This window comes from Ischnura elegans, chromosome 4, assembly GCF_921293095.1.
Source record: "Ischnura elegans chromosome 4, ioIscEleg1.1, whole genome shotgun sequence".
Lineage (NCBI taxonomy): Eukaryota > Metazoa > Arthropoda > Insecta > Odonata > Coenagrionidae > Ischnura > Ischnura elegans.
In genome coordinates this window covers 123,260,480-123,282,104 of record NC_060249.1, presented here as the reverse complement: position 1 = coordinate 123,282,104, position 21,625 = coordinate 123,260,480, and the positions used below count along the sequence as shown (strand labels likewise).

Genomic DNA, 21,625 nt, shown 5'->3' with positions numbered 1-21,625 from the left:
TATTTGGTTTCAAGTTTCTTTCTATGACTAGAATAAATGTTTAAACAAAATTAAATATTCAACCATTGAGGCAATGCACTACAATGCAATAATTGGTGGTTGTCAAGTCATTGATGCCCTTCATTAATACATGAATGTAATATTCCTCTGGGTGTTCTTATTTATGAGATATGATCGATTAGTTAAAATCGAATTATCCTATTGTTTTCCTACTTTTCAGCACCTGTATAGAGATGCAGTGGCTCATCTTGGTCAAGGTTCAAGCAGCTCATTACCTGGACAAAATGACACAGATGATGGTGAGTAGAGGTCATACAAGGTCTGTCCCAAAAGTAAGGTAAATAATTCCAGGAAAAAAGATTAATTCCCGAGTAATGTGAAAGTGACTTGTAATGTGAAAGTCTTCAAAGTGGCTTTCTTCTGAGCTGGAACGCTGGCAGCAGTGCATTTCCCAGTTGCCAAAGGCACCGCTGAAAGTTTCCGTGGGGACCTTCTCTGAGCCCCATTTATTTGATTCTTTGATATCTTCTGGTCCCAAAATAGTGGCTCTGTCTTCCAGTTCCTCAGAAACAAGAAGACGCCCAAATCACATACGAAATAATCCCATCACTTCCACTCTGCTCTAAAAGATCATGTAAGATCATCATCAGTTGTCTGCTGACTGTGGTAGTGCCTTAGGGACCATTTTAATGCAGATCTTCTACATCCTGCAAATCTTATGTAACAATGATATATGCAGTACTTTTAGGGATATTATACTCATCTGCTTAAATTTTAACACTTGGGGATCAATCACAGTTCACGTCCCTTACTTTCCCCACATGTTAATGGGACATCGACGTTGAAGTTGACATTGTGAGCGTCCCCTCTGCCCTCCTGGAACATTCTGTCTCTGTGGTAAGGCATTTTTTTGGGACATGGTATCACCTCTAAAAGTTTCACTGAAATAGGCAACGTTCTCGGCATAAAGGAGCAAAAATCTTTATTGTCTAACACTGGTCTTTGAAATGTAGCATCTTAAAATTCCGACACTTCCCTAAAACAAGAGTTTGCACTAGAAGCAATTCAATCAAAGGCCTGCAGGCGACTGATGTGGGTATTTTAAAAATTCCTGCCACATTTCCACTCACAATCCACACCTAACTAGCAGACTTTCTTAAAATTGCAATTCATTTAACAACTCTTGTTATAGACGTGGTGTATGGTGATGTTGTTAGCTGTACTCATTGAGTCTTTTGAGTGTAGACTCTTCTCTGACTGCTAATTCTTGACTTTGAAAGTTATTTCTGAATATGATGACTGGTAGCACTTGTTTATGGAAACGACTTAAGTTTTTTTTTCTTCAAAATATGTTCTGTAAGAAGGAAATAATATGGAGCCTGGGAATATTTTGGTCTTTACACAAATGCCTAGGAAGCATTGAGAAATTAAATCGTGTAACTGGTAAATTATTTCCTTCTTGATCTGGCTATCACTCTTTTACTCATGTTTCATCACAGCTTTTGACTCTTATCTTTCAACTTAGGATGTTTAATAAGTGGTGAGGAGCTTAAGATCATGATTTGGTCCAAATGGGTGTTTTGTCTTGTCTTTCTAGTGAAGGCAAGGATCCCAGCTTTCCTATTGGAATCCCCTTTTGACACTGCTGTTGCGCGTAAGGTGAAGCGTGCGTATTCCAGCCTGGATTCAGTTGGTGTCCGTGTTGGCATATTTCTGAGGAGGTATCCGCTGGCAAGGACCTTGCTACTATCATATACAGTATGTATCAATACCCCTCAATCAGCTAATAACTTCTCCCTCCCCTAGTTAAGTTTCTGGTTGCACTGGTGGAAAAGGTAACTAAAGCTATGTATTTCCCTGATAAGGAGATTATTTGAATAAACTAAAATAAAGAAGTCACTCTTTATAACTCATTTTTGATAAATTGATTTTTTTGAATTGCTGGGTTAAATTCCTGGAAAATTAAAGGTGCAGTTAGATATTTAAAAAATTAGGTTCCATGGTAGATAAGTCATGTAGGGTGTCCTCTGACGAGGAAAACCAGGAACACTGGTGAAATTTTGGTCTTCTGGATTAACTGGCAAATTTCTTGGAAAAATGTGTTTGTGAAACATGCTGCATCTGGTGGAAAATACCACAAGTTACCATCTGAGATGAATTCTTGCGGCCTACTCAAAGTGATGCAGAGTTCTGCATAAATTTTATTAGAAATTTATTCTAATTTTCTGAGAAATTTAAATTCCATAAATTGGATCTTCTTCCTGTATCTTTCCTGATAAAGAATTTCTTAGGATATTTGCTTCTTTGTATTCATTTTCCGCATGATTTGAACTTTAAATTAATTATCAGTATTCTTTGTGCACGGGACTTCAATTCTGGGTCACGGCATCTTTTATATGGGCTATTTCACCTTCATGTTGAGAACATTTAAGGGAGCAATCTTTGGGATAAGGTGGGAAGGAGTGTCTGCCATTCCATTATTTGTAAAGATCAGGATAATGTGGTAATGCCTGTGCTGTTTTTTTCCCATGTGCTAATTTTTGAGCTGAAGTTCTATAGAATGTAATGACAGTTTATTTAACCTCGGCTAATTGAAGAATTTTGCTGGTGTAGATTAGTTTCCATTATCTCAAGAGGTAACTCTCAGCATTAAAATATTGTGACAAGTCACAACCTTTGGTCAGTAAAGTCCACACCATAAGCAATATTTCTGCAGAAATTTATGTTTCAGAGTGGATAGGGCTCAGGAAAACATAGGAATTCTCGTGGAAATCTCAGGGAACTTTATAGCATAGAATTTTTTGTGGAATCACTTTGAGCCTAATGTTTATTCCATAAAAGTTTTGGCACAGAGTAAACCACGTATTCATTATTGAGTGCAGGAACATTTCTAGGTGACTGGCATTGCCTCTTTCCGGGCCATTATTCTCTTAAAAGCACTTTCTGCTGCAAGATCTTGCATGGAAATTCTTGCTTGCAAATGGCGCGTAGGTAATTTATTTAGGAATACTGAAGAGTAAATGCTTATAGATTACAAATGCTTACAGATTATAAATGCTTATAGATTACTAAAGATGTGTGCTAGCAGTCTGTGGTCAGTCTTCATCGTGAGTTTTCCTCCATTATGCCGAATCCAGCTTTTCACCACTCTTCATTTAATAATACCTCGGTGCTAATACAGAAAGTTATAATTTTTCTTTTTTAAGTGAGATAGCCAAGAACTGTTGATGGCTAGTTTTTTTTTTAACGAGTACTATGCGTTAGATAATTTTGATTTTTCAAAAAAGTGCTGAGAGAGAAGATTAAATCATATGAAACCGTAGTAAATTGGTCTCTTTGTTTTGGTTAGTTTCTTGAAAACAAATGCGTTGAGGTACTAATTTTATTTTACCATTGGAAAGAGGAAACTTTTTCTTTTGAATAAGATCAATAAAATCGATTTGTGTGCTTAATTAAATCTTACTCAAATTACCTTACGGGAATTGAAAGGGTCCTTTTCATTCCATGTCATTCCAATCTTAACTTTTGTGGACATTTTAGAAGTAATGCTGATGCAGTGGCTGTTCTGACTCATTTCAAATCATTTAAGTATTTGGATCAATGATGCATTGGACTCTTTACAATTGCTTTATATGCAATCTTCATTTATTATTTTGTGTTGATAAGCATGGGGCCTATATCAATTACAGGTAATCCTCCATCTGTGGGTTGTGATAGTCCTGTTGACGTATACTCCAGACGTGCATTAAGCTGAGAGAGTGCCTATGGAAAGATATGAAGATGGCCCAATGAAGTTGATCTCACTCAAGTCCCGAGTGTTCTACGTTCGTGAGCCGTCTCTGGTTGTGATGATAACTATGATGACCCTTGAATTCAGCTGAAGGTACCTCGGCTCCTGTGTTTAATTTACACAATGTTGATCTGTGATCATGTTGATTCCTTATATCCATTTGTTCTCTAAATTTTGATTAGCACATGACCAATCAAGTTTGACTGGCATGATGCAATCCCTTGATTCCAAAAGAAGGATAGAAAGCTGTGAAATGAGGGAGAAGACCGATGTTATTGTGATGTGGTAGTGATGCACTAATTCCATCAAGTAAACTGTGAACATTGGGTTGAAATTTTGTACCTTAATGATCTATAAATTGGCTTAAATAAGCTGTATATTTTGTTAGCATTTTGTTAAGTAGCTGCGGGTTGTATTATGAAGCCTCGCAGAAAAATTTATTCTCAAATGTATTTACTGATAATCGTGGATGTAAATTACCCATATGTATATATTTATATTATTTATCATCAAATCTTTGTAAAAATGTGTGATATGTTTGCTTTACCTCTACATATATCTCCATCATTTATTCTGTTTTTGTTTTTATTGTGTAATGCATATTGATTGTTTATTTTCCATTTTATTACCAAGAAGTTTTATGAAAATTTTAAACACTGGAATCTGTATTTTTTGTTGTTGTATTATTTGCCCTAAACACTTCAGGAAGAAGTAACTTTGTATGCAGACACATGCAGTGGTGCTAAGCTCCATTCACCAATTGTGAAATTTGCCAAGAAAAAATAATTTGGGTTGGCTGAGATTTGAACATGGATCTCCTGATCGCCTATCAGGTATGGTATCAGCTACAACACTTAGTGCTTTTTATGCTACTGTGCTTTCTGGTATAACTGTTAGCACACCTGTCCGGCAATCAGGTTTTGAGTTTGATCCTGGTTAAGCCAATTGATTTTTTTCATTCCAAAGTTCATTCTTTGTGTTATGGTATGTTATTTGCCTTAAATTGTTTCGACATAGCACAGAGAAACATTAGGTTGGCCAGCACAACTGTAAACACTTGAAACCTGTGTAGTGCTTAATTGCCTCTCAAGAAGTCCCACCCCTGCGGTTAGGGGGTTGAAGAATACAACCGCAGTATCCCTGCTTGTCGTATGAGCCGACTAAAAGGGTGGATAAAAAAGGACACTTATCTGTTAGGCTTAGCTATAATAGCGTACTCTGTGTGTTTATTTACCAAACCCTGAATTTACTTTGTGAACTTTTGACTGAAGACTACGGTTGCATGAAATAGAGCAAGATCATGGCTAGGTAGTTATTCTTGTATATTATCATACTCCATGGGGCTTGAAGAAGATGCAAGTTCTGTGGTGGAAGAAGAGAAATTCAATGGAAAGGCGTTTGGATTAAATATGGTTGGAGATTTTTATCAGATATGGATGCTTTACAGGGAATGTGCATTGTGTATCTTTGTATGACTCAAATGCTTCTAGTTCATTAGAAAGTATCTTTGCCTAATATTTTCTATCTTAACCACTGTTCCTCAAGACAATTTTGTTTTATTTTTCATTCCAATTAATTCTGAAGACCGTTATTTGAAAATCTCTCCACTTTCCTCGCACGGGGGAAGAGGGTGATCTCTTCCCCCTGGAGCCCACCGAAGAGAACCTCTTAAAAAAACCTGATACGACTAGGGTAGCATCTGGACAGTCTTGTGGGCCTAAATGTCTGTGAGAGGTGATAACATCTAGCCTTAGCCCACGCATGTGTTAGCCGCGCATGGCGACCCGTGACGCAGGGAACGGGTATCTGGTGAAGTAGAATATGCAAAAAAAGAGATGTATCACTTAATTAAAGCTAGTAAGGGAACAAAAAGCGAAGAGCTATTGAACATTGTAAAATTTAACGAGCTACCTTGTAAGATCCTGGTGCACCGCACACTCAATGGTGAGCTGATCAACAGCACGTTCGTCATCCTCACTTTCTGTCGTGACAATCTCCCTGACAAGGTCTATGTGGGATACGAATCTGTCTCTGTCCGACTATCAACCCTTGTCTCATGCGGTGCCGTCAATGCCAGCGTTTCGGCCACATCGCTACTAGATGTGAGGACAAGGCCTACATATGACACGAAATGCCTAGCAACGCCTCACTTGGTGAAACACCTGTTCGGAGTAACATTTTTCTAGCCACATTGTGTTTCTCTTATATACTTTGCTAATCAAGAAATACGGGAGCTTCATAATATAACACACCCAAGCAACATATCCCGCGAGCTACGGGATGCCAAGCGCGCGGAGGCGCGGGATAATCTTGATGGCTAAGTGGAGCCTGGACAGGGTCCCCGGTGTCAGGCGGACTGTTGAGGCCGCGGTGTCAATTCGCACTCCAAGGTATGGTAACACTTGCACAGGGGACAACACACTTTTTACAATTGAAACTGATGCCTAACTCTTCTTCTAAAAATTTCACAATGTCAAACACTAAGATGCAGGCCGTAGGCCGATCACACGTGAACACTAAGAGCCAGTCGTCTAAATATGGAATGAGTACAGTTTGAAATTTGGTGAACACTTCTCGAGCCACTGCCCGCGCCCACCGCTGCATAATGGCGGGCGCGAGGCAGTGACCTATCGGTAAGCGCGTAAAACAATATTTGTCATCACACACTATCCCATAGAATCTAGCATGCTCCGGTTTGATAGACAATTGATAAAAAGCATCCTTAAGATCTAGTTTACATAGGAATGAGCCCGCGGGGATCATGCTGACAGCTTGGACCGCATCATTGAGCCGAAACTAAGCCTTATTCTAAAATTCCGTCCAAGGACCTTGGTCGTGAATGAGTCTATAACCGCCTGATGACTTTGGAATTAAATATGCTTTGAAAGCACAGTGGTTTTTCTCTCACGAGAATACGCGTAGCAACCATGCACTAATGTTTCTACTAGTTCGTCTGAAGGCGTAGAACGAAGGAATACATAAGGGGCGTTGGTGGGTTTGGGTATATTGGCACCAGTCAATACTAAGTCCAGTACAGACTCATCGTCGTAAGGGTAGACGCGGGGGAGTATCTCAAATTCTGGACTCACCGCGATTTGTTCAGAAGGCGGTCGTTGCAGGAGCTCGTGAAGGGGCAGCATATCCATGCCATCTAACGGGGGAATGTACCCGAATCCGGGTCCCCCGGTAACCGTGTCCTCTGGGGAGTCGACATCCTCGGTGTCTGAGGTCTCAAGGGTCTGGCTGTGCTGCGACGCGACGGAGGCGGTGTCGTCGTCGTCACTCCCTGAAGTTTCCTCAGAGTCGGCGACCGACAGGGAGAGGCTGAGGGCGACCGGGGCATCGGGCTCACCTGAGTCGTGCCAGCGGAGGAGATCGCCGTCCTCAGCGGAGGAGGGTCGTCCTCAGCCTCCCTGTCCACGTGTTCCGGTGGGCCCGGAGCCGGAGAGCCCGGCAGGTGTAACGCGGGCGGTGACGAGGGCTGCGCAGGAGGCACGGCCGTCGTTTCAGCGGCGTCTGGAGGCGAGGCTCGACCCGCCGCGTCGTCGACCTCGGAATCGGGAGGGCTGGCTTTGATTCCGTGCGAAGGACGTGGTGCTTGGTGCCCGTTCCCGTATCACTTCTCGTGGTCGGTGGAGCTGCCGTGGGCGGCAGCCGTAGCAGCTCGTGTGAGGCCAATAGCCGAGCTGCGGTGTCCGAGCCGTGAGTTGCAGCTATGGTGAGGATGCGTGCGCGGTTGTACACTAGGAAGCGTACGGCGGCAGGGAGGACTTCCCAGTCGGCCGCTATGCCGAGGAGCAGCGAGACCTCGTGGCCGTCTCGTTTTGTCAGTTTAACAGATGCGGAGTTATTACTTAATAGGTACAGTAACTCCAGACATTCCTGCTCATGGGGTAGTTCTATTGTATTTGGTGGCCTCTCTGGTCTAAGGTCTCAGAATCGGCGGTCCTCCGGGACAGCCTGCGTGGCGGGTGTACATGGCCGTACCTGTTGAGAGCTTGGGGAGGAGAGCATGGATTGAGTTGGTTCCGGCATCAGTGCCAATTGAGTGAGCGGTATGCCTCTGCTGGTGCTGGGGACAGGGTCCACGGGATGCGGCTGTTGGACGCTGACCGTCCCGGGGGCCCTGGTCTCACAATCAGTAATGGCTTTTAGGAGAATCGGCAACCAAGAAGGAGGCTCCTCTGCCGCAGCTGGTTGTTGCCAGGCTCCAAGAAGGCTTGAGGGCTCCGATGAAACGTGGGACCCCGTGGGCGAGGTATTTGGAGTCGGCGACGGGGATGCGTGCCGTGGTGAGCGGGAGCGCGAGCGGCCTCTACCGGCTCTGCTGCGGCCCCCCGGTGAGACGGGAGGGTTCGCTGACCCCTTCTTGACTTTAGGAGGCATGCTTCGCACGTACTAGCCGCTAGAGCTAGTGCCGCGAGCCATAGAGGAAGGTGCGTAGCACAGAGAGACCCAAGTCTGTCCCAAGCCCGAAACCATCTGCAAGTCACGACTGTCAAAGACAGCTTTCCTCGGCCACATATAGCCCAAACCGACCAAGATGGCCTGCCTAGGCTAGATTGGCAGCAGGGAGAACTGTCTTAGAAGGACGGTCGGCCAGATTGGCTTCGGTAGAAACAAACCTCCAGGACGCACTCCGCGTCGCATTCTTTATTAAATCCAGCATAAGGGTACAATACATTTGAGTCCAGAACCTTTCCTTACGGCATGCAACACCGCCTGGTTATCGATATACAATGTAACATCTTTAAAATCAAACTTGTCTAGCCACCGGTTGGGGAGACCGGTATAGAGCGCAGAGAGAGACTGGGCGCTTGTCCCAACCGCTGCCAACCCTTTAATCACGACTGTCAAGTCCAGCTTTCCCCGGCCTTATATAGCCCAAACCGACCAAGATGGCTAGATTGGTTGCAGGGAGAATTGTCCTTTGAAGGACGGTCGGCCAGGTTGGCTTCGGTTGGAACAAACATCCAGGACGCACCACGCGTCGCATTCTTTATTAAATTCAAGTACATTTCACTAAAGTAATAGTCTTCGAATATCCAGAACCCTTGCGGACCGCGTGCAGTACCGCTTGATTATCGATGCACAAGATCAAGTCTGAAAAGTCGGGTACGTTATTAAACATTACATTCATACCCTTGAGGGCTGCTGTACCTTCAGCATAATAAATGGGTTTCGAAGGCTTCAATGTACTCGAGCCCCAGCTGTTGGGACACTACTGCCCATTGGAACGGGGTAGCGTCCGCAAAATTTCTTTTACATACATTCATGACCAAAACAAATTTTATAATAAAATTTAAAGAATAACTAGCAATGAAAACAGTAATAATTCTTAAAAAAATGAACGAAAGTGCGTTCCGGCAGCACTCATTTTAGCAAGACGTAACTGATGTACATCATTAAATTGTAATAGCTCTCCTACACAATATGAGCATGTATGTAGATGTATATATGAACATGTAGATATATGTATATGTTTAAAGATGGATACAATAATAACATAGGAGCTTCATTTTATATACTTTGACAAAATGTGTATGTAGCGAAAGAGATTTTTCAGGTTAAATTCCAGGTAAGATGCTCCATGTCTCCTTCCAACATTTTTATGGGCAACTCATCCATTGCCCTCAGGGATTCAGGATCCAATGCCATTCTGATTCTCAAGATGCTGATAGGGCAACCACGGCAATCTGTATATAAATCTGGGGCACAAACAGATTGGCATTGGATCCTGAATCCCTGAGGACAATGGACGAGTTGCACATCGAAATACTGAAAGGAGATATGGAGCACACTACTCAGTTTGAAACCTAAGAATTATTAACAGCCATTATACATAGGAAAAAACTAAACATTACTTCAAATGTGCATCTATTGACCATCCAAATTAGTTCACCATGGAAACTATGGAATTCTGTGCTTCATATACAGCATGCACAGCAAAATATTAATTGTAATGGAGCTTCAGTGGAAACCCTCAACTGGTGAAAGTAAGCAAAACCTTGGAATGAAACATACACAGTAGCACTTTCAATATAATATTGCATGCCAACAGTATGACATGCAGAAAGCTGAAAACTAGGATCCCATGCAGTGACACTGTTTTGACACACGTTCATCACACTGAAAAGACCCCAATTTCCACAAGAGATCCCCAGCCGATTTGTCCTATATGGTAGAATCCACAGTTGAGGGAGCTGTGAATGCCATTGATTCATTGATGACACCTCCACAATCAGAGTTATCAATAGAACCAGGCAAAGATGATGTGCTAGGACCGGATGAGACTGAAGGGAAAAGTTAATTCTTCAGGTTATTCAACACCTCGCAATCATCTTCTTCATAATTTGCTCCCACAGAGTGAGACGCTACCATATCATTAAAAAATCAGGGACTTGAAAGCCCCCACAAAGTTGGTGCACGTTGGAGAATTATTTCGGAATCCATGGGAACTAATACACCCAAACTTATTCTCCAACGGGTCCTGATTCAAGTTTCCGAGGCTAAGATATTTCATCCCTTGTCTCCTTAAATTGACCCACAAATTCCGATAGTTACGCAATGTCCTCACCCAATTAACAAGGGAAGGTGGCCTCCTTTCCTTGGAGGTTAGGTCCTTACCGCTGCAAGTATATTCCATGGATTCCAAAGCCTGTATTGCCTTGGCCCAGAATTCCTGCGTCCCGAAGAAGATGATACTGCACACAGGAGAGGCTTCTTAGGAGGTGGTGCTCTCGACCTTCCATTGACACTGTCAAAGAGTTGGTCAAAAAATGACAGTAACTCTGAAGTGTCGGCTGCCTGGGGTTCAACACCACTACCAGCTGAAAATAATTAATTTATCTTGTTGTATTTTAATAAAGTGGTACGCGTACAGCAGGACTGCCAATTTGAAGTGCGCATATAACGACTAAGAATTAAATAAATAAATTATTAATTACAATTTTAAATAAAACAAAAACGCAAGAACCAACAATTATCCATCATATATTGTCATTCATGCGTTAAATATTTTAATGCCAGGTGAGTAAAAATTTTAATCGTCAATGAAAACGGATCAATATCACCTGGGAGAGAATTTATGAGAAAAGAGAGTCTATGGAATAGAGATCACTTAAAGATCAGAATTATCAGCTATTCACCAAGTGTGTTTATTTACGCACATCATATCAATAAAGTTTATTCAGGAATGACATGTCCCATAACAGTCAGCCCAAAAACTAAGGACTGACATAACTCTTTTCATCTATGGTACTCACATATCGCAGGTGACAGCCGCATTACAACTGAGAGCCGGTCGCTGAACACCTGTGTGCAGTATTTCACCTTCATCTTCTTTATATTATCAGGGACCACATGGAAGTCTGTTGGCTTTGGCAGATATCGCTTCTGACGTCAATCCATGGAAGATACTTGCGGCACATGACGCCAGGAAGCAATTTCAGTGACACCTTGGAGAGAAAATTTCAAATCTTTGGTGAGGAGGCCATTTCTAATCCCCTTCAGATAAACAGATAAGGAGGGTCATACAAAGAGATTATTTTCATGTCATTGACACAAAAATGAGGCCTGTATTCCTCTCCACGCCTGAGGACAGCTGTTTTTGTGTTCTCACATAGAATGTTCACTAGGGAACAGTTAGTGGGTACTTGGTCGCAAATTGTTGCGTGCACCGTGAGTCCACAATCCAACACTCGGCCTAGAACATCCGAGAGTAGCTCGGACAATGCCAGAGTATTCGCACTACCAGAATGAAAAACATAAGCCACAGGCTGCCTATACTTCCTATTCAGACCTCTCACCATGTACACTAAGGCCTTATCAGCGAATGCCCTAGACCTCTTCCCCCACCTAAATCCACTAACCCCTCGATAGAGTCAGGATGTTACTGGAAATCTAGATGGGGAGTCAAGGCCATCTCATCGAACATTAAGATACAATGCTTATCATTAATATTCACCTTCTTCTTCACCACCACATACAAATGATTAAACATTGCATCTTTAATGCCAGTTGAGATAGACAAATGTGATAGCAGCCTCAGTCGTGTCCTCCGAGAAGGAAGTATAAACACTTTAGACAGAAAGTCGTAGGCTCTTCCACTTCTTTTCAAAAGAGCAAGAGACCAAACTTTATAGTCTAAAGGAAACCTTCGTACTTTGTCTTTCCTCTGATACTGCATTACCTGACATTGTAAAAAGTTGGATACAGTCTGCGGGAGATTATCTATGAACCCCCAAGATCGCTTGTTTATATAGTAACGGCGAATGCGAGCGCCGCGCTGAAAGTTCTTGGAACATTCCCGATTTTCTCTACTGCGTGTTGTGGCGGATATTGGGCCACAAACTAATGGTAATCATTAATACAATCAGAAATAAGTGCATGTAGGTAACCATATGAATGACACATACCGTTGTACTTCCTTAAAAGTAGAAGGTAGCGCCAATGGTGTCTCAAATGAAGACGTTGAGTCTCACCGCCACTCACTGTTGGTGGACTCGGTGACATTATATTGGGAAGTGTGGTCGGACACAACTCTTCCGTCTCCTAAGCATCCACTTCCACTGATGCATCGTGCTCTTAAGGTTGGCAAACATGAAAAGAGAAATATATTAAATTTATTTTACAAATGGCTTATCTGGAAACGTACTAGGATAAAAAAGAATAGGTAGGTACCAATTATTGAAAATTAATGACATTTGCAATACCAAGGTGCCAGTGACATAGCGAGGAAAGAGCGTACAAACTGATTATTGAGAAATTTAGATTTAGCCGCATTTCCTGGATTATTTAAGAACCAAAATTTTTTTAGTACCGACAAAATGACCAAGAAAAAATGGATATCACTAAATAAATAAGAAAATTACCACGCGAAGTGGAGGCTCCAACTACTTCTGCCACCACAACATTGGGGTTGCACACTGCAACTGCAGGGGCTCTAGGAAGTCTAGATGGCAGGGCATCCTTTGTTGAGGAACTATTTCTTTTGTTTGTATCCATGCGCTCACTCCGGCCGGCCAAGGCAGTCAGTCAGCCTCGCGCAATCGTCTCGGAGACCATGTGCATTGAAATGATCTGCAGTATCTCCTGAATATGGGGCACCAACTTCATATTCTTTATTACCGTGTCTCCCCATTTATTTTGATAGGGAGGTTATGATTTCTTGAACATGATCAAAGCAGTAAGTGACCCCACGCTTTGCGCCATAGATGACCTCTTCTCCAGCCCTCACAAAGCACTCTGTGTCTGGGTGCCAACCCGAACATGGCGATTGGAATCCCCTTGGGTTGATCACCTGTCACCAATGCCAAGGTATCTGTTCCGAGACGTATCTCGTTCCTCCTCAAGTTGAAGGCTAACATCAACAATATTAATGGATTGGCTGTCCCTATCCATTCGTTGTCCCTATCCATTCGTTTGAAAATTTCCCACTTATATATTCCAAACCATAAAACCTAAATGAGGCTTGTACGATCTCCATGGTCCTCACAACTGGCAGCTCATGATTTCCTGGTAAGGTGCGCACCATGGTGGACTTATCTTTGACCTTCATAATAAATGCATTATTTTCGCCTCTTGTGCATTTCTGCCTAAGGGCACTGTGGGCCGTCCATAACATATTCATAACCTGGCAACTGGCAACAAGGTCAGTGAGCTCTTCTGGGAGTTTCAGTTCTCTCTTTAAGTACACATAAGCATGGAGGATTGCAGACATTACATTATTACGTTCCTCCTTGTTCGAACTGAATTTTTGTCTTTTAGCACTTGACAAAAGAATATTTGTATCAGGGTCCACATATTCTATATACCTCTTGTTAGTTCGATCGGGAACAGTCTTATCTATTTCCATGATTCCCTGTGACGTACCGGCCATTCTCAACTTATGATTTCTTTTGAAGCTGTTATTACTTTTGCGTCTGGGAGACCCTTTTTGGTGGGCGGCATGTTGAGGAACTATTTCTTTTGTTTGTATCCATGCGCTCACTCCGGCCGGCCAAGGCAATCCGTCAGCCTCGCGCAAGCGTCTCTGGTGGACGCGTGGGACAGTTCCCAATCCTTTCAAGATCCTTTTTTACTTTTTGCTCTTCTTACTAGTGTAATTTCATTAAAAGAATCCTGATAACAAACCAGCATTTAAATTAATACAGTCCATTATAATTCAATAACCAAACATCCTTCCTTAAATAATGTGTACCTTGCATGTAGTCCTCAATGAAGAAATGCCGAAAGCAAATTCTTTTGTTTTCGTAGACATTCATGGGATCCATCTCCATTAGATCCCTATCCCCATTCCTCCGCAGCCATTCTCCAAACCTATTGTGGCGGTCGGAATACGGATGAGGAAACCTAAGTACAATAAAAAATACATGATCATTTCAAACATGCAATTGCTGGGATAGTGCCCATTCCTATACTTCCATTAATGCTAACGATAAGACAATCTATTTTTATTATTCACTTTGGTGATAACCTGATGATCAAAAACTAAGTCAATGAAAGCAAAATTTGATAGAAATATGAATAAGCTCAATGCAGACCAGGCAATCACTTTCTAATGCAATTAGGTGTACGAATTCGATAACTATTTACGTGATAGTGATGTTCGGAAGTTTATTTACCGATGTAATTTTCTGAAATGATTCTCAAAATTTAAATAAAGAGTCAATGCTTCCTTCCCCAGAGAGCCGGGATGGAGAAATAATGCAACAATTGACGCAATATTAGCACCTTAAGATAACAATCGCCGTAACTTTTAAGGCGCACGGCCTATCACCCTCACACGGGTGCCTGAGGTTTGAGCCCCACGGAAGCCGAATTCAATTCAATCTTATGATTTTAGGGGTCTCTGTTACAACCCAACGCGATTCATTTAGGTCAGTCGCATCAGTAATTTTTTTCTCTTCTTATCTTGACATTATTTTATACATTTTATATAATATTTCGTGGAGTTTAGGTCAATGTAAAACAAGTTATAGCCAACGTTTCGATTTATTTTAAATCATCAGGGCTATGAAAGAAAAAACATGAACACTATAAAGTACAAAGATAACTACGATATACAATATTTTTACATAAAAATGTTACGATCGCGTTTTTTTAATTATACAATAATATAATTTTATATATATTGTGACAGTACCAATCGAGCCGCGAGTTGGGCGCCATTTATGTGACAGAGCGCGTCGTCACATACGTGATTTGGAGGGAGATAATCACGATCTTCTCGAGCAAAGGAATACTGGAGTCAAATCATCACTCATAAACATACAAGATATATTTTACCCTTCATGAATTGTTACATTTTTCACAGAAAAAAAAGAATAATACCCTGATGAGTATGATATGATTGAAATGATCCCTCTTCGCAACAAAAACAAAATAATGACGATGATGAGAACGTGATGCTTCCCACCCTCCAAAATAGTACAAGTTACAAAACAACAACAAAAATCTAATGTGAATTATTTGGGCCACTATCAACTTGTATCCTTGGATAAAGTTTTTTGAACTTGACTTTTCTGAGCACTTCTTAAAGTTATTTGAAAAGACGCGATGCACTATGGTCTTGGAGAAAACAATTTCTCTCTTCTGATTAGGGGAAATGAACGGTCGTCTGACCTTAAACAGATGATATAAGAATCGCGACTGCGACTTTCTTACAGTTTTCTGTTGAGGCTGGAACGGAGAAATGGTTTGTAGCACAAGAAGGTGAATCAGATGATCCACGGCACCGAGGTAACTCCTCTCGCACCGGGCGTGGGACACTGCCGTAACTCGTCCGGGCTGATGCCAGCGTTGGCCACCAAAAATACTCCGCTCTCAGCTATGATGGCGATCACGCACATCAATACTTTCCCCTAAGTCGTCCAGTCAATTATGCTCTCGATTCCTTCCCTTCACGGGCATTTATACTCCTCGGGAGGGGAAAAATCACAGGTGGAATTGTTTGCCGGGAGGGAGGGTGATTCCACTGGGGCCGGAAATAAGTGGGTCACTAGCTGGTCCTAGATAACTGGGGCCAACACACCGGCCACCACACACCTGACTCATTCACTCTCTCACATACTCACGTCGCAGGACGCTATGTCCGACCCCATGACTAACCCTTGCTCGAGTCGTCACGCTAACGTGAGCAAATACTAAAAATGCCCATTCGGCGTATAATAAGAAAAAAAATTACTTTCTGTACGGTACGCTACAATATATATATATTGTGACGGAGCATGAAAACGCCACATATTTTACTGGGTGGGGAGGGCATCAATAGTCCCGAGTACGGAATGATCGAACCATTATTGAGTACTTTGAGACACAAAAAATATATTTTCCACTTCAGACATAGCATACACACACATTTATCGAAATTAAATACCCTGATGAAGATGAGGTGAACGAAAAATGCACAATATGATATGATTCAATTGCCCCCCCCCCTCCAAAAGAATACAAAAAGAAACAATTTGTGATTTGTAGAATTCGTGGGCTGTTTACAATTTGCCCAAATTAAGTTTTTAGGCTGCTTTCGTGGTAACACTGAATCAGATTTCTGACAAGGAGTCTACAGTTTGGTGATTAGATACGGCGCACCGGGATAGAGAGAAAGAACCCAAATGTTTTGGCTACACAATTTGGGGATTAAATCGGGTCTGCGCTCGTCCCGCTAAACAGCACTCTCTGGTCACACCCAGAAAAATGACGACCATCAGGCACGTCACCAATCCTGTTCTCTCTCCGTCGATCAGGCTAGCGTTCTCACCCCGTCGACCAAACTAGCATTTCTCGCCTCGAGGCTCCCCTCTCCGCGGATTTATACTGATCTGGAGGGGGATGATACACAGGGGATGGGTTTTTTTTTTGGGACAAGAGGGGTTTCACTCGTGCCTCACTGTTGAGTGGGGCAACCACCGGTCCGTGCTGACCAACACAAAACACTTGTGAGTCACTTGTACCTCATGCCCGGGACATGACAATCTTTGTAGAAATGGGATGCAACGTAGCACATAATATGAAGGTTCAAATCACAGTCACTAAACATAGACACTTAAAAAGGAAACACTCACACGAAAAATATAACTGGGAGACTTTCGTAGCTGTAGCCACTTCTTCAGCCAAGGAGAAAATGAGTAGCTACTACTGCTACGAAAATGAGTAACTACACCGAGCTATCCAGGCTAATCTAATCTCCAGTGTTTTCGGCGGGGGTTTATACAACCAAATCCCCCTAGGGGTAGCCCCATGTAGGTTGGCCAAGAGATGGTTCTGGGCAGAGGTCCCGCCACGGACGAAGAATTCAACGCACACAGAAGAAGAAATGGAATTAAAGATGGTCACAGTCACACATACAGTAGGATAAATATAGCACGTGCGTTTCGGGGAACGCTGATCCCAACAAGAGGAAACGAACAATAGTGGTCATATACATTTCAAATTCACATTCACACAGGTCGCCACAGGCGAATATACAATCATAATAACATATAATAGAAATTGAAACAAAGAGATAGAAACATAAATACAGGACGATGACACTGTGGCGTGGAGATGGAATGAAGGCCGAAAACACATGGAAAAAAGTTCACCTGAACCGGGAATTGAACCACGGACCTTCTGCTTTCCGGGCAGATGCTCAGACCACCGAGCTATCCAGGCTAATATAATCTCCAGTGTTTTTCCGTGGTTCGATTCCCGGTTCAGGTGAACTTTTTTCCATGTGTTTTCGGCCAATACACAAAGAAATGCAAGGACCTTTTCATTCAGCATTCGCTCAAATATATTCAAAAATAAGAAACATCTTACATGAAATTTTTAACCTGATGAGTGAAAATGATTGGGTTAGTGATGAATGGATGAAATAATAAATGATATATGCAATGGGCATTTGAAATTACCATGAAACAATTAAAAAAAAAAATATCTAACAAAAGCCAAAATGTATGCCGTTAAGCGGACTTATTTCAATTATTAGACTTCGTTACACTTTTTATATCTGGGAAGTAATAAAGTCTGTCCCAATTACACATTTAAGTTCCGTTGCTGACTAAGTCCGAGCATAATGAGAAAAATCACCTAAGCGTCGAATAAATTGCACAAGGTGCCTTAACAGTGGCGTTTTGCTGCATACGGGGACAAGTACTCGGACACAGGGGTGGTATCACTGGGGTCAGGGCAATATAACTTTACGTGACCTGGATGACCGCCGGATGACTCCAGTCCTTGGTGCCGTGGTTCGGGATGGACGCAGGCTCGTCTATCTTTGTGCGGTCTCCTATTTTCTCGGAGACGGCAATTTGCGCGGCCTGGCTACCCCTGGAACCTCCATGGCGACCAACCTTTGGATTCCGGAGTAGATCGTCCGACTTGGTTTCCCGTCGTACACCGCTCGCTGCCTTATGTCCTCGGCCTCGTAATTTCACTTTTCTCTTAGTGCAACCACTTTCTGGATATCGCACAGTCAGTAACACCATTAAGAATTCTCCCCTTTTTCTTTATACATAGGAATGACCGCGCTGTAGGCGCGAACTTGACAGCTGTGCCGGTGAGATATTTCTCACCCTAACCAGCCAGTTAACAAATAAATACAGTAAATGGCGTGCGTGTACCGTTGTCGGTGTAGTGATTTGTTCGCGAGAAAGAGAAACTTAAAATTAGTCTAAACTCAGACAATTACACTATAATCTAAACAATAATAATAGACATGGCATTGCTTTGAGAAATCGATGAGTACAATGTTACATTGATTTTTTTCCCCTGCAGTGGTTTAATTCTTTTTTATTTTTATTTTTTATATATATTTTTTTCGATTTTTTATAGTATAGTATGTACTATCTTTTGTCATTTTTTTTGATTGGTTATAATTTTTTATTTATATTATTAGTTATTCTTCGTTAAAACTTTCGCGGGTGCTCGTCATGTTGAATTAAAACTTTTGGGCTATATCTGACGCGGCGACATAGCCCAAAAGTTTTAATTCAACATATTATTAGTTGTTTTTTTAAATGTTTTTTTGTATAATAATTTATATAAATTTTTTCAGGATTATTTTTTACCACTGCGGTATATATATTTTCTTTTGGACATATGCATACTAGAATTTTATGAAAGAGAGCCAGTTAAGGACAGTTAGCTGTAGAACAAATAGATTTAAATGCAGTTACGGAATAAGTTCATAATTAATTAAAGTGCTTAAAAATTAGTAATAGATATCGGTCTAAGGCTATAAGATTTGCAAGAAGATAGGAAAGACTCATAGAAGAGTGATTTGGTGAGGCAGTGTATACTTTGTCGGGATACTTGGGTCGTAATCCCATATGTCTGTAAGTAGTGTGTTATTCGTGCTCTTCAGCCTGGACTTGAAATTATTTACAAGGGCGGAAATGAAGTCGTTCATAGTGGGAATGTTGTGAGCGGAGAGGACGTCAGACATACGAATGAGTCGACTGATACGGAGAAGGTGCCGGAGAGACTTATTTTGGAAAGTTTCCAGTTTCTGACGGATGCTCTTATTTTTCGCATAGATCTCGCACGCGTATAGTACAATTGGGCGAACGATTGATGTATACAATCTGGCTATTGACTGATGGGAAAGGGGAGAGGTGGGGGAGCAGAGGCAAGAGATTGCCTGCCGGACTCCGATGGCTTTGGAGATAACGGATTTTAGGTGTTTGGTAAAGGTAAGCTTGTCGTCAAGAATGACGCCGAGAAATTTGTGCGTGGTAGCTCTTGGAATCTTTAGCTTGTTGATGTGTAGTGTGGTTTGCGGGAAGTGTTTTCGTCGACGTGAGAAGTGTAGATGTGTGCTTTTTGTTGCGTTTATTGTGATTTTCCAGGTTTTTGTCAAAGTATGCATAAGGTTTAAGTGTCTGTTGAGTTTCCTGACGTTTTCGTCTCCTGTACGTGACGACGCTGCGATGGCAGTGCCGTCAGCGTACATGTGTAGTGAGGTTCTGGGTGTACTTGGCATGTCGTTGACGTATAGTGTGAAGAGCAGCGGACTCAGCAATGAGCCCTGAGGGACGCCTGCTTCCATAGGCCGGAGGGAAGAGTTGACCATACCTTCGGCGACACAGAATTTTCTATTGTGGAGGTAGTCGGCGAGGAAATGAATGTCGGAGGGAGGGAATTGGAGAAGGTTTAGTTTGTAGAGAAGTCCCTTGTGCCATACTCGATCAAATGCGCGCGCAACATCGAGAAATACCGCGTCCGTCGTGAGTCCGCGATTGAATGCATGACTTATTTTCTCCACCAATCTCAGGATTTGGTGAGTAGCCGACATTTTTCGTCGAAAACCAAGTTGGTCTGGACGAATGATTTTTTCTGTGTGACAAAGGATTCCAGTCTTGCCAGGATAAGAGCTTCAAATACTTTGGATAAATTGGACAGAAATAGGTCGGCTGTTGCCTGGAATTTTGGGATCTTTACCAGTTTTCGGAATTAGAATTACTCTCGCGTGTTTCCATTTCGAGGGGAAATGGGTGAGAGAGTAGATGTTATTGAAGAGATCAGAAAGGAGAGCATTGAAATGGTTGCTGCGGCTGGCAAATCTCAACTGGAGGTTATTTATTTGATCTAGGCCAGGGGCCTTTTTGGCAGGGAGAGAGGCAAGAAGAGTACGGACAGATGAAGGGGAGGAAATTAAAATGTTATCGTTAATTACTGGGAGGCGATCACAAAACCAATTTACTTTGAATTCAATGGGGGAACGTGTGGAATCTATTGTAGTGACTGTTTGTAAGTGATCGGCTTGGATTTCTACTTTTACTACAGGATCAAAAATTAGGCCTTGGTCTGTGGAGATCGGCGCGTGTGGATTTTTTTGTTTATTTTTTAAGCCTTTGATAGTTCTCCAGATTGGGATAGAATCGTGAAATGAGTTATCAGAGTTTTCTGGTTTTTTATTTTCAAAAGTTAGTTTGGAAATATGATTTTCCCAGTATTGTTGATTGAGTTTAGCTATGGAGTTTTTGACGGAGTTGGCAAGTTTGTTATATGCTGCTTTGTCGATTTTGCTTCGGGACATTTGCCAGACACGACGAGCGGAGTTGCGGCGCTTGATAAGTGACACTAGGTACTCAGGGAATCTGCGGGATTTATGAACACGGGCAGGGAAGGAATTGGTGGCACGCTCTTTGGCAGAGGTGAGAGCGGAAGTAATGAATTCAGTTCGTTTCTCGATTACTTCGGGGGAGGGTTCGGAGATGAATGGTTGGTTTTCGAGAGATTGGTCTAGAACTGAGAGGAATTTATCCCAGTCAGTAACAGCAACATAACGAGGCGGAGAATTTAATTTAGAGAGAGAGAGTGAGAAGAGTAGAGGCATATGATCAGAAGTGAAAGAATAAACAATTGACGGATGGAAAAGAAAAGGAAGATTGAAAGAAATACCGAAATCTATTACGTCACACGTGGGGCGTAATGAGATTGTTGTAAAGGAGCGAGAATTGCAAAATCCTTTTTACGAATGAAAGAATAGAGAGTTTTACCGTTCGCGTTCGTTTTGTTGCTGTTCCAACTGGGATGTTTGCAATTCCAGTCGCCGAAGAACAGCCCATTAGGACTAGTAGAAAACAGGCGCTCAAGAGACTCAATGCTGATTCTTTTGCTGGGCATATGGTAGACAGAGTAGATGACCGGCTTTGGTGTTAATTTTGACTCCCAAGAGCTTCAAAGACTTCGGGATTGGGGGAATTGAGAAGGGAATGGGTTTGGTTTTTGCTGACTAGAACTGACACTCCGCCGCCCCTGGTGATGCGGTCCAATCTGTAGATGTGATAGTGTGGTGAATAAAAAGAATTATGCGGTTTCAAGTGAGTTTCTTGCAAAAGGATTATG

General features: G+C 42.2%; 1 protein-coding gene across 1 annotated transcript in view; it reads left to right on the top strand.

The window, feature by feature from the left end:
• Positions 1–4,364, top strand: part of LOC124158001 (golgin-84) — a 32,470-nt gene extending 28,106 nt beyond the window's left edge. The window contains exons 10-12 of the mRNA XM_046533141.1: positions 221–299; positions 1,598–1,758; positions 3,690–4,364. Coding sequence (XP_046389097.1) covers positions 221–299; positions 1,598–1,758; positions 3,690–3,749 — 300 coding nt within the window. The 3' untranslated portion in view covers positions 3,750–4,364. The remainder of the gene's footprint in view (positions 1–220; positions 300–1,597; positions 1,759–3,689) is intronic.
• Positions 4,365–21,625: the final 17,261 nt, after the last annotated feature.